Source organism: Alnus glutinosa, chromosome 9 (genome assembly GCF_958979055.1).
Source record: "Alnus glutinosa chromosome 9, dhAlnGlut1.1, whole genome shotgun sequence".
NCBI classification, from domain to species: domain Eukaryota; kingdom Viridiplantae; phylum Streptophyta; class Magnoliopsida; order Fagales; family Betulaceae; genus Alnus; species Alnus glutinosa.
This window is the reverse complement of record NC_084894.1, coordinates 23,609,177-23,622,386: the sequence shown is the minus strand read 5'-3', so window position 1 is coordinate 23,622,386 and position 13,210 is coordinate 23,609,177. Positions and strand designations below refer to the sequence as shown.

The window sequence follows — 13,210 nt, the reverse complement described above, 5'->3', positions numbered from 1 at the left end:
AAGTATTGAAATAATAGAGGGATAGATGAAGCTTTTGCCTTATCTCCGGTGGCTTAAAACATCGAAAATGATAGAGGGGTAGATGGAGCTTCTGCCTTATCTCCAGTGGCTTAAAACACTGTAAAAAAGTAGGATGGGTGACGGAAGGTGAGAAGGGTGGACGGTTGGCAGGGAGGATGGAGAGATTAGGTATGGAACATAGATGGGTGATGAGGATAGAAGCACAAAGCTTTCCTCCCATGGAGATTTTCACAGAAAAACACCAGATGATTCTAGAGAGAAGGCAGAGAAAAAAAGTTGTTCTGTGCTCCTCTCTTACCATTAAATGTTGATATAATTCTCTTTGTATTTTATTTGGGAAAAATATAAATATTCCCTTCAAACTACCGCTCAATTGTTATTGTCCTCTCAAACTATTAATTGTGTCAATATCTTCCTTCAAACGACTAAAAAATGTCAATGTTCCCTTAAGACCAACAAAAAGACAAATAATTCTTAATTTTTTTTTAATAAGACAAAAATGTCCTTATAAATTCGAGAAAAAAAAAAACTAAAACTAAAAACTAAAAAATAAAAATTAAAATGATTTTTTTAATAAATTCGCGCCGTCACGGATGGCTCCTACTCCTCCTCCTTCTACTGGACTTCTGCTATTCTTGCTGTTTGTGTGTTTATTTATTTGTTTTATTGGACTTATTTGTTGTATCCCTCTCCCTCAGTTTACCATTGTTTTTGTGTTTGGGTCCTTGTGAACAATACACTTGTGATATCACATTTATTGGTGACCCTGGCTTTGTTGCATCAGTGCCTCGAGCCAAAGGGCCCGCATCTTCGGAAGCATTGTCCCCGCGTACTTTTATTCATAGTTTTAAATTTGGGTTGCCCAAACCCTACTATTTTTTGTTTTTTTAAATTTCCATTGTAATAGTTTATAATGTACTTATATAAAAAAAATAAATAAAATGGTAAGAAATCATTTTAGAAGACGAAATAATAATATAACTCAAGTTTAATGGACCCACTTACGATGTTACACACTAAAAATGACAAATGTATGTGAATTAAAAGTCATGTGATTTTTTTTTTTAATGTATTTTAAGATAAATTGCTATTAAATCAGCGATTAAATTAATTAAATTTACGTGCACTTCATTATTAATTTAAATATTGGAAGCCATAAATTGAGTAGATCAACGCATGTTACAATTAAAAAATCTTTTTTTATTCAAACAATTAAATTAAAACAATCTTAGTCGAAGTCGTCATCCAATTCCAAAAACCCTGGGGACCTCTCCTTTTCTCAGACGGGGCTAACCGCGTGCGTAGGGTGGTTGTTCGATGTCTCCCACACTGTATCCCAAAAAAAAAAAAACCGGACACCTGTCAACCCCTCGCATTAGTCGTACATTGTCCCAAGACACGGTAGTAGAAACTCACGTGAGCATGGTACGTGTCAAAATAGGATACGACCACGTAGTACAAAGTTCCGAAAAGTTATGGCTCCTACTTTTCAGTTTCTTTCCAATCAGAGAAAATCGTCTCTCTCCATGTGTTGCCTCTTTCGGTCGCTTTCGCCTTTCACTCAACGTTTCAACTTTGAACCAATTCAACGGCTTCGCATTTAACACAACACAATTTAATTCTCTACATCCACAGTCCACTCTCTCTCTCTCGTCGGCCTACTTTGGATCTGGTAAGTTCTTGTTCTCTTAGTCCTACGTATGATTTTTTGTTTCTTGAGAAGAATGTGTTTGTCGATCGTTTATTTTCTTTAAGTGTAACGTTTTGAACCAGTTCCAGTAATGTGGGAACAAATGCTGAGTTATTTGGAGACTTGGGTCCATTCGATCTAGTAAATCTGTTTGTTTTTTATGTATTAAACAGAGTAGTAATTTTCTGGGCTTATTTTCTTTTGTTTATACGTGTGATGCGCTCTGATGAAATATATGCAAAATGCTGTTTGGGAGTGCATTTTTTTAAAAAATATTTAAAATTACGAATATCAAGAGAATTTGTTTTTTGAAATTATGTTTGGATGGTTTGGAAAATTTGAGACAAAATTAGAGAAAAAATGGATAAAATCTGACAGTATTTGAAAAACAAAAATACTCAAACATGCCCACCGGTGACTTTTTGATGTTCAAACTTTCAATGCTTTCTCTTGTTTCTGTTTTTGAGGTTTTGGGTTATTGATGATTGGATTTTTGAGTATTTTAGATGTTGATTTGAAAGCAAATGTTTCGTTTTCTGGATTTTGAATGTCATATGCACTTCTTGAAGTTTGAACAAATACTCATTTTACTGATAATCTGATTTGAATCAGTCAATTTTCAAATCTTTGGGTTTTCCTTTCCAATGGAAAGAAAACCCATTTGCTTTCTAAGTTTTTGAAATTCAAATTCAACGCTTTTACCTTGATTGCAAGGTTTTCTTCTCTAGAGAATTAGAAGTTCCGTGCCTACTTCTGTTTGATTCTTTTTGGAAGCAATGACTCTCTTTCGTTGTAACTTTCCTCTGTCTATCTCTGACCATTAGAATCATTTTAGTTAGAAAATGTCAAAGATTTGTTGAGATATAAAGTTACATTTGGTAATATTATTTGGTGTTTGTTTCTGTATTTATGCTTAATTATCCTATTTTTCTAATTTGAAGCCTCCTACATCAAAATGGAAAATGAAGATCAGTACCAACAAGCTCTGAAGCCCAAGTACGAGTGTCTTCTATTCGGTGAGCCTCTTCTTCGATCACAATTCTTATTGATTGTGAATTTGATTGACCTTAGTGGTGGATCATGACAACCTGATATATCTAATTTTCAGATCTGGATGACACTCTTTATCCTATTAGTTCTGGTTTGTCGGCAGAAGTCACCAAGAATATTCAAGGTAATGCATGCATCACATTTTAGGCAGGACAGTAGATAAATTTCAATTTTTCTAAAAATAAATGAAAATCGTAAGTTTGAAACCCTTCTCTGAATACCCAACTGTAGAATATATGCTTCAAAAACTTGGCATAGAGGAGAGCAAGGTCCCTGAGTTATGTGTTTCCTTGTACAAGGATTATGGGACGACAATGGCTGGTCTCAGGGTATGATCCTAGTATATTCTTTTTCACAGATTGATTCTGAGAACATACATAAGTACATCAGGTTGATAATGAATGTATTGTTGTGGTTCTTTCTTTAGGCTATTGGCTATAACTTTGAATATGATGACTTCCATAGGTATCATTTCTTTCCTCATTCCCATTAGCTCTCATTCAAAACATAAAAACATTTAATCGAGGCATCTCATACTTTTCTTTTTCACAGTTATGTTCATGGGAGATTGCCCTACAATATGCTAAAACCTGACCCTGTGCTGAGGAGTCTGTTGCTGAGCCTGCCAGTTCAGAAAGTTGTAAGTTTCTCCCTGGCATTATATACATACGATGATACAAATTGCTTGGAGAGTGGCGAAAGACTCTTTTTCTTCTTCTCATGATGATGTGCATGGTCTTTTTGTATAGATTTTTACGAATGCAGATAAGGCCCACGCTGCTAGAGTGCTTAGCAGGCTTGGATTGGAGGACTGCTTTGAAGGGATTATATGCTTTGAAACTCTAAATTCTACCAACAAAGGGAATGTCGTTCCTATCGAAGAGGATGACACAGAATTGGGAGACACAAGACCAAGTACCATTTCAAGCGCTGAAGCTTTTGACATTAATGAGTATATGAGTCAAACTAATGCTAGTTTGGTACTTCCAAAGACCCCAGTTGCCTGCAAACCATTTGAGGTTGCATATGAAGAAGTTTTCAAGATAGCCAACATCAACCCTCAAAGAACGGTAAGAATATAATTCCCATTTTCTTGGAGAATAGTGTTGAATTACCGCTTATTCCAATAGAAAATGGTAAACTTAATAATTAAAATTAATATTCTAATACTTTTCTTTTTAGATGTGGGCTCAAACTCCCCCTCATCAAGTGAAATCTAACATTTTGAATATTTAAGTGAAATTGGGAGGGGAGGTGAATGACGGGGACAAGTTTCGAATTTCGGACCTTTGTTTTGATATCATGTTGAATCACTACTGCTCACAAAAGCTTAAACTGATAGGAAATGATGACTTAATCTTTTAAATTAATATTCTAACAAATAGTTGGTGTGTTAATAGGTTGAATCCATTTATTGGATTTGCTTCTTTTTCTTTTTATTTTTATTTTTTTTGTGTGCGCGCATCTTTCTGACCATATGTAGCCTGCCTAATTAGCACTATTTATTTCCTCACCATGTTCTATAACTCTTTTGCAGAATTAGCATAGCTTTGCTGCTTTTGCCAGTCACCCTCTATTTTATATTGACATTGTAATTTCTTCCTTTTGCAGTTGTTCTTTGATGATAGCATCCGTAATGTACAGACTGGGAAACGCTTGGGTCTTCACACTGTGTTGGTAAGTCATTAACTTCAACCAGATCGCAAAATACTATACAAATGCCCCAAGAATTGACAAGCCATCACTAAAACAACCAAATGAATCTTACATTAAGATTAGTGCAACAGTGCTCGTGGAATGCTATATACTACACTCTTATTCCATTCTCTTTCCACTATCTGATGACATAGTGACAATCAATGTGGAATAATGTTATTGAGAAGATGGAAGCTAGACTAGCAGGGTGGAAGAAGGTGTGTTTATCTAAAGGGGGGAGGTTAACCTTGATCAATAGCACTCTCTCAAGCTTACCTACGTACTTTCTATCTCTTTTCCCTATTCCTGTGGGAGTGGCAAATCGTTTGGAGAAACTTCAGAGAGATTTCCTTTGGGGTGGTGTTGGAGATGAATTTAAATTTCATTTGGTTAATTGGCGTACGATTTGTTCTTCTAAAGCTTTGGGGGGGCTAGGATTGAGAAATTTGGTTATGTTCAACAAAGCCTTGATGGGTAAATGGTTATGGAGATCTGCTATGGAGAGAGATGCTTTTTGGAGAAAGGTGGTGGATGTCAAATATGATAGTTTGAGGGGTGGTTGGTGTTCTAAGGAGATTGTGGGTTCTTATGGGTTTGGCGTGTGGAAAAGGATTAGGAGGGGATGGGATGCTTTTGCTGCGCATGTGAGATATGAGATCGGGAATGGTTCGAAAGTTCTGTTTTGGCATGATGTATGGTGTGGGGAAATTCCTTTGAAGATCCTCTTTCCAGATTTGTTCCTTATTGCTAGAAGAAAGGATGCTTGGGTGGAGGAAATTATGCAGAGACAAAATGGCACCATCTTATGGAATATTATGTTTTCTCGTTCAGTTCATGATTGGGAGGTCGAAGCGGTTAGTAGGTTTTTTGGGATGTTGTACACCCTCAAAGTTAGCAGCCAGGGAGAGGATAAGTTGTGTTGGGTGCCAGCGCGAAAGAAATCTTTTGAGGTAAAGTCATACTATAAGTTGTTGTCTAGTCCTACTCAGTCTTCATTTCCGTGGAAAAGTATTTGGAAAGTTAATGTTCCCCCGAGAGTGGCTTTTTTGTTTGGATGGCAACTTTAGGGAAATCTTTAACTTTGGATAACCTTCGAAAGAGAAACATTATCGTGATGGATTGGTGCTCTATGTGTAAGACCGCTGGAGAATCCATTGATCATTTGTTTCTGCATTGTATGGTGGCTACAGAATTGTGGAGGGCGCTTCTGCAATTGTTTGGGGTGGAGTGGGTAATGCCGGGGTTGGTGAAAGTCATGTTGGGGAGTTGGAGGGGCCAGAAGGGTAATCGGACTTCGATACAGATTTGGCGCATGGCTCCGTTGTGTTTGATGTGGTGCGTTTGGAGGGAACGGAATGCACGCTGTTTTGAAGATTGTGAGACTGGTTTGTCGAATCTGAAGAGAAAGATGCTTCAAATGTTGTTTATGTGGAGAGATAGAATTAAGTTAATGCATGAATGTTCCTATTTTGATTTCTTAGATAGATGTTCTCTATGTTCTTTACATCAGGGGTTCCTTGTATACATCCTGTGTACTTTGGGTTGCGCTCCTTTGCGCCTTTTCAATATATTTTATTTATAAAAAAAAAATAATTGATTTCTTTATCAGCCGAATAGATGGGGGTGGGGTATGTTGTAACGACCCATGAAAAAGTGTTAGTCGCATCTACACTATCATTCCAAAAAGACTAGTCAATTTAGAGCTTTCATAGAATTCTTTATAAAGTTTAGTTTCATCTAGTAACTAGACAATGTGGGACTTCAAACTCATGACTATCTTTATAAACCACTATGTACTCTATGTGGGTTACTCCTCATCTTCTTAATGTGGGATCGGAATGTTACCTATATGCAGCATTGCTTATATTATAATTCTAATTAATTTGTTATGCATGGGTGTAGGTAGGCACTTCTCACCGCGTTCAAGGCGTGGATTTTGCACTGGAGAGCATACATAATATCAGGGAAGCGTTGCCAGAGCTCTGGGAAGCTGAAGAGAAGTCTGAGAACATTAGGTATGCAGGGAAGGTTGGAATTGAGACATGTGTGAAGGCTTAGCTTGTTTGTATCTTCGTAGTTTGAACAAAAAATATATGGGGTAGGCCTTTTAACACCCCTGCCTGTATGATTAGTTTTATTAGCCTACATCTCCTTTATATATAGCTAGCTTGCCAGATAAATGGATGAGGGAAAGTGGAAACCTCCAAGCATTAAGTGGGTTTTAATCCTGACCGTGTACTTGTTCAATAAGATGAGTGTTAATGTTATTGAATAATAGATGGAAGCCAAACTCTTTAATATGTTTGTTAGTGCTTCGATACAAGCTTATCTTACTCTTAAGCCAAAAATAATCATTGTTGATTTGGTCGTGGATTCAAATTAACAATTCTGTTTCATCATGAATTTCATTTACCATGCTTTTTCTGGTTAGCTAGAGCCATCCTATAGAAACTTCTAGGATGGATTTACTTTTGGTTACAGTAATGTAGGGGTAAAAATATGGTTGCAGTTATTAAAAATAATTATCTGCATATACGGATGTGGATAGCGGTTTTAGAGTATGTAGATGCGGTTACCTTTATATGTAATATATATTTAATTAAATTTACTAAAAAAACGAGGTTGTTCTGAATTTGGTATTTTTTTTTTTTTTTTGAATAATAATAATTTTTATAGAAGAAAGGGGAAAATCTCTGTACATGAAGAGTATTAGCTGCTATACAAGAGAAACAAGAGCATCAAGAATTGTTGAATTTGGTAAGATTATGACCTTTAGGTTATATTAGGGTTTTTTCACTATCATCTCAAAGTTATATCTCACTATATTTATTTTATTTTTTCTTTGGATAATCTAAATCCCAATTACTCTGAGACAATGACCATCTATGGTTGATAATCATAAATTGTGTAACAAGTTGGATCTTAATTTATTGAAAATTGCATATAGTAATAACCGCATTATTTAATTTTGCATATAGATTTAAATAGTAATTCAAAATGCTCATAATCTCATAGGCGGACTGCGAAAAATAACCACACGGATGCGGATAGTAATCACATAATGAAGATGCTCAAAAGTGATAATCACGTTATATAGATGCAGAAATTGCTAATAATTGAACTTGCATCCGCATTTCCACCATACTGTAATGCTTCTCTTTTGTTTGGTGGTGGACTCTCGTTATAATGTTTTCGAAGAATCAGTTAATCATGTCAAATCTTAAACTTAGAGCGCCTGCAAGACTAGAGGGAAGTAAGCTCAAAGTGTCCCACTGGGGTCAGTCCAATGTACCTCTAAATGACCCACCTTATCTTTTAAAATAGTATTTTCTTGTGCGTAGTTGGTTAAGGGAGAAACTCAAGGGCTAATATAATTTGATTTTGTGGCCCTCATTTCTATGGACACACTTTTGTCATTCCCCAATAATAACTAGTATAGGTGGCAAGAGCTAAGATATAATAAATGCAACTTCCCTTTATGATATGTGTACTCGTTCTTCGTTTTTCTTAATTGAATTAAGTTTAACCGACCTAATAAAGTTATGTTAGGTTGATCTGCTTAATATTGTTGAGTTGACTTAGGATTGACATAAAGATGCTCCTTAATTTATGTTACAAAATGATATTTGGACGCATATATATATATCACTTGAACATATTCAGTCCACAAATATTTATGAAAAGCGAAAAAAATAAAGAAGAAAAAGAGAATAATGTAGTTAATAGGATTTTTTTTTTTTTTTTGGGTGGGGAGGGGGAGGGAGTGTTAAAACGTGGAATTAGGAATTGATTGATTTATTGCCGTCGTAAAGAAGATACAATTTGAAATTTTCTGTGACAAAAGTGATGATAGAAACTTTCTAACGGTTCACCTTACTACTTACTAGCATAGATGATAAAGTTTTCCCCCTTAAATAAGTCCAAATCACGTACATATAGAATTAATCATTAAATAGTATCTTTATAAGCAATTTATCATTACAAAATCTTGAAAAGTTACACGTAAAGGAAAAGAAAAAAATTGTCTCAAATAGACTTGTAAAGTTGCTAAATGTTAATACCAGACGGGAAATTGTTCTCAGGCTCAAGGGGTTGTACTTTGCATTTTCACGGGTTCTCCCATTCTTTCTTTCATACGGATTCAGAGTGGTAAGGACTCTCTTATGTAACCTTTTTTTTCTCATTTAATTATAAAGAACTGCAATTCTTCAAAATAGATAAATGCTTAAATATAAAATGATATTTATATACAAAAATGAGTAGGGACATACACCATTTGCATTGCCAGAGTTCATACCAATTCTAGGGCATTAATTTTGGGTTCATACAAACCTAAATATATAATGATTAAAAGCTAATGCAGGACACCTATTGGGTTAGGAATTTAGGATTTTCCATTGCCAAAATGACTTGATTCTATCTCATATATTAAAGGGACGGGTGGAGAAAAGCTTAACTACGCTTATCCTTTCAGTGAATACTTTTTCCCCGTGAATGCTTGAAACTTTGGCTCTTCCATCTTCTGCGGCGGCTCTTGATTGCTGTTCTTTGGGGCAACCTAACATTACAAAAACCAATCAATTTTTGCACCAGTTATACAAAAAAAAAAAAAAAAAAAAAAATCGAGGGAGCTTTATTACAAGACAAGAAAGACATACTTTTGGTGCTTCCTTTTCAGGTTTGTTTGCATTTGAACCAAACACAAGCCTTCCAGAAGCTTGATGTGAGGCAGAATTTGTTGACTTAGAATAATTGGTTCCATTTTGACCCTCTGGTTGGTCGTGCTTAAGCATGGGAGAAGAAGCAGATGCAGCTGATTGTGTCAAGGGCTTTCCATCCAAACGTCTCCCAGAACCCGTGAATGGGCTGATCTTGGCCCTCTTGTCGGCTGGCTCATCTTCAACTGAAATACCAAAAAGAATTTAAGGCAAGAGGTTAATAATCAAACCTTCTGAGCAAGTGTCTAAAAGAAAGGTTTAAAAAAAATTAAGAAAAAAAAGAGGCAAAGAACCTTCTGGTCTCCTCTTGTTCAACAGAGCTGATGGTGCCGGTTTTTCAGGTTCTTTATAATCAAGAGGAGGAGCAAAGTCAACCTCGCAGTCTGTCTCAATTATACTGACTGCAGATGAGGGTTTTGTTTCAACTATATCAATGTAAAACTTCTTATTGTTGTAAGCAACCACGATGGTATCACCAGTGGTTAAACAAGAGTAGCCCCTTAATGATCTTTCCAACCTGCAAATGAACATTGAGGTAAGATACGAGAGAAGAGTAACACGTGCGCACACAGGGAACAAGACTGTTGCTACGGTATATATATGAAAATGGCAAATTGACTAACATAGCTTTGGGGTTGGAGATATCTAAGAAGTCCTTGGTGTGGGGCTGCAGCTTCATATATGTTCCCTTTGCAAGGCTGGCATTCTTCACTTGCACTACGTCTCCCTCTTGTAGGAGCATGTTTTCCATCATCTAGCAGGAAAAAAAAAAAAAAAACAAAAGGCAGCACTAAATAAGAGGCAAAACATCAGGAGAACCACAGCAATTTTAGAAGATCAAAGAGAGAAAAGCATACCCAGCATGGTAAATATATCAGTCCCTCATCAGCAACAAATTCTAGGACTCCACAATGACTAACTCGTCCAGCAGAAGGATTTCTTAGTTCAAATAACATAGGGTACTCTATGTCTAAAGATGCTGGACCATAAAAAATCCAAATGTCTTAGTTGATGTTTTCAGGAATAAAAACCAACATTGCTAAAAGCAAACCCGACAAGCATCAGCATTAGGAAACAGAAAGAAGGACATGTTAAAAATAGATAAATTACTGACTTACCAAGGCGATCAAGAGCTGAGGGAGGCATAATAACTGGAAGCAAAAAGAAACCTCATAAGTAATACTTTAGCTTTAAGAACTATCAAGAATTAAGATAAAATAAACATATAAACAGAGGATATTATCACAGAATTGGTCTAGCAGTAATCGTACTTTTATCACCCTTTTCCAAATGTGCCTGCAAAGATTCAGAGAAATAATAAATTTGGAATCAGAAATCAACAAAAAATCAAGAGCCTAACTAAAGAGTAAATACTAGACCAACGCATGTATACAATATGAAAACTAATTATGTGTACAAACCAGTATTTTCCTCTATGTCATGAGTTATTATAAACATCAGCTTAGTCAATAATGCAAATTGGTAAGCTTACAAATCTAACAACCTATTTCAAGAGATTCTTATAATCAGAGTACTGGGATAATTAGTTAAGAGTCTAACAGAGATGATTCTAATATTCCAATTTAACCAATAGAATTGCTCATAGTAAAGTAAATGAAATTCAGCAATGGCAACTGTCAAACCTTATCAATGAAGGAGACAGGGTAACATCGATAAATCCGTTCAAAGATTGAATTACCACGGTCTTCATAAGCCTTTAACCATCAAAACAAACAATCGGATGAGTGATCAAAAGCTGAGCTAGGAGCAACATATAAAAGTGAAAAGTTTGATATAGAGAACATATAAGCTCATTAATTGCTACTTATTCCACAAGACATGCAAAGGGCCACTATTTTTTAGTCCAAACATTCATGCTAATCGATTGAATTGACCAAGGTTGCAAGCAATACAGAAGAGAAATCAAATTCTCCATAGAATTGGGTTCCCACAATTTTTTTAGACTAATATTGTTTTTAAAGACAATAATTCAGCAAACGCAAACAACAAAGAATACAACCATAGGTTATTAACATACCATGATTAATGCGCTTGAGAAGTTTCCAATCCACTATAAGATTACTTGCCTGCAAAATCCAAACATACAAATAAGCAAACAAACAATGGACAAACACAAAACCCAATTCACACCAAGATTTAATCTGACCAAAACCGATTAGAAAGCATAAAAAGGTTGAGTTCCTGAAGAAGATTCCATCAATTATATAGCATTGCATTACCAACCCACTAAAAAAAAACTGATATTCTGTATACACACCACAAAAACCATTGAAAACAAGGTAAAAAGAGAAAGCCCGAAAATGAAATCGATACAGTGCAGTACAGAGAAGGGAAAGCTGATTATACCTGGCTGTTTCAATGTCAAAAATGAACAACAGATTTAGATCAGAAAAATTGCTTGCGATCCGTGGGGATTGTGATGGATTGTGCAGGTATTTGAAGGTTGCCAGACTGTAGGCGGTGAAGGAAGAAGAAGTCACGGTGAGTGAAACTTGTGGGAGTGTTTTGAAAAGGTGGCTTCGGGCCTTTTATAGCTTAAGAGAGCGTCTAACGTATATCCGTATCGGACGCTACAATGGTATCTTATAAGGCCTTATACGAAAGCCCAGAGAATTCCTGGCCTCTTTTGGATTGGAATGTTTTCAAAAGCCAAGGGCCCAAGAGCATACAGCCAGCCAAGGGCCCAAGAGCATACAGCCATGGTTTGGAATGTTTTTCGAAAAATTAAAATAAAAGTGCAATTTTGTCAAAACTATTAATAAATAATTGGAACAACTTCACTTATAATTCTTGATCTTTTGTCACTTTTGAAAAAAATGCCCAAATTTTAAAAAGTGTCAATTTAGGGTATCTATCTTTCAATTTTTTTCAATTTTAACATTCCTTTAGAATTTTCCATTAAATTTTGTCAAAATTTTCAAAATAATACTTTTCTTTTAGGAAAAAAAAAATTGCTAGAATTTATGTATTTTTCTTGCAAAAATACCCATGCCTGAATTTTTGAAAATATATATAAACTTTTTTTAAAAAATAAACACAATGGTATTTTAAAAATTTTGATAGAATTTAACGAAAAATTCTAACATAATGTTGAAATTGAAAAAAAATTTGAAATATGAATATCTTAAATTTAAACTTTTTAAAGTTTCACGAGGGGTTATAAGTAAAAAAATTTCCTAAATAATTCAAAGCACAAAAGATCTTTAAAAATGTAAAACACCTTTTTTAAAATTAAAAATAAAAATTCACGTATTCTTATAGGAATATTTTGAGAAAATAATTGCTTAATATTTTAGATGTAAGAGCCACCCCTTCGTTGGGCGGTGGTCGTGCGGGTGATCCCCTTTCGTGCTTTATGTTCTATTACATTATTTGCTGGCGCCCGTCATCTTTTTATTTTTCTAATTTTACTAGGTTTTTTTTTAATAAAATATATATATATATATATATATATATATATATATATATATATATATATATATATATATATATATATATATATATATATATATATATATTTTTTTTTAAAGATGTGGCGTGAGATATAACAAAACTGCTTATGAGGCATTAATCTCATTAATGCCATTTGAGTAGTTTGGGACGGGAGGAGTGAAGTAAAAAAGTGAAAAATCTAAAGGGTTAAAGTAATCAACTTGACATTTACTTGTGTTTTCTCAAAATTATAGGCATGTTCAATATTTGTATTTGAGCATTGTTACTTAATAAATTGTTATATTGCTGTTATATAAAATAAAAAAAAAAAAATTATTGATTTTTACTGTCATGTTATTCCAGTTGTATAACAGTCATATAACAATCTACTAAATAGCATTATTCTTTGCTGTTTGAAAATACAACCGGAGAATTTTTCTTAAGTTTAGATTACGTATTTTTAAATTTTAATTATATTTTACAATTAAATAATTTTGATTACGTATTTCTTTTTATCTTTCTTTTATTCATTTAACTCATAGACTAACCGAAGGCTTTTGGAATAGTTGGATTTCAGCTTGTT

General features: G+C 34.6%; 2 protein-coding genes across 2 annotated transcripts; one reads left to right on the top strand and one right to left on the bottom strand.

The window, feature by feature from the left end:
• Positions 1-1,535: 1,535 nt before the first annotated feature.
• LOC133877929 (uncharacterized) lies at positions 1,536-6,756 on the top strand. The gene is made up of 9 exons (XM_062316382.1): positions 1,536-1,693; positions 2,653-2,727; positions 2,820-2,885; positions 2,993-3,090; positions 3,189-3,226; positions 3,314-3,401; positions 3,511-3,831; positions 4,373-4,438; positions 6,359-6,756. The coding sequence occupies exons 2-9, from the start codon at positions 2,667-2,669 to the stop codon at positions 6,512-6,514; spliced, it is 894 nt and encodes a 297-aa protein (XP_062172366.1). The 5' UTR covers positions 1,536-1,693; positions 2,653-2,666; the 3' UTR covers positions 6,515-6,756.
• Positions 6,757-8,660: 1,904 nt separating this feature from the next.
• Positions 8,661-11,695, bottom strand: LOC133877864 (uncharacterized). The gene is made up of 10 exons (XM_062316307.1): positions 11,542-11,695; positions 11,213-11,261; positions 10,818-10,889; positions 10,446-10,470; positions 10,293-10,325; positions 10,032-10,153; positions 9,798-9,928; positions 9,468-9,691; positions 9,115-9,359; positions 8,661-9,014 (listed from the first exon to the last, which is right to left on the bottom strand). Exons 2-10 carry the CDS (start codon positions 11,213-11,215, stop codon positions 8,919-8,921), a joined length of 951 nt encoding a protein of 316 aa, XP_062172291.1. The 5' UTR covers positions 11,216-11,261; positions 11,542-11,695; the 3' UTR covers positions 8,661-8,918.
• Positions 11,696-13,210: the final 1,515 nt, after the last annotated feature.

Coding starts and splice junctions, on each gene's coding strand:
- LOC133877929 (XM_062316382.1), top strand. CDS start 2,667: ATGGAAAATGAAGATCAGTACCAACAAGCTCTGAAGCCCAAGTACGAG. Junction 2,886..2,992: donor AGTCACCAAGAATATTCAAG/GTAATGCATGCA, acceptor ACCCAACTGTAG/AATATATGCTTCAAAAACTT. Junction 3,402..3,510: donor GCCTGCCAGTTCAGAAAGTT/GTAAGTTTCTCC, acceptor CTTTTTGTATAG/ATTTTTACGAATGCAGATAA.
- LOC133877864 (XM_062316307.1), bottom strand. Junction 10,154..10,292: donor CTCAGCTCTTGATCGCCTTG/GTAAGTCAGTAA, acceptor TTTATGGTCCAG/CATCTTTAGACATAGAGTAC. Junction 9,929..10,031: donor TGATATATTTACCATGCTGG/GTATGCTTTTCT, acceptor TTTTCCTGCTAG/ATGATGGAAAACATGCTCCT.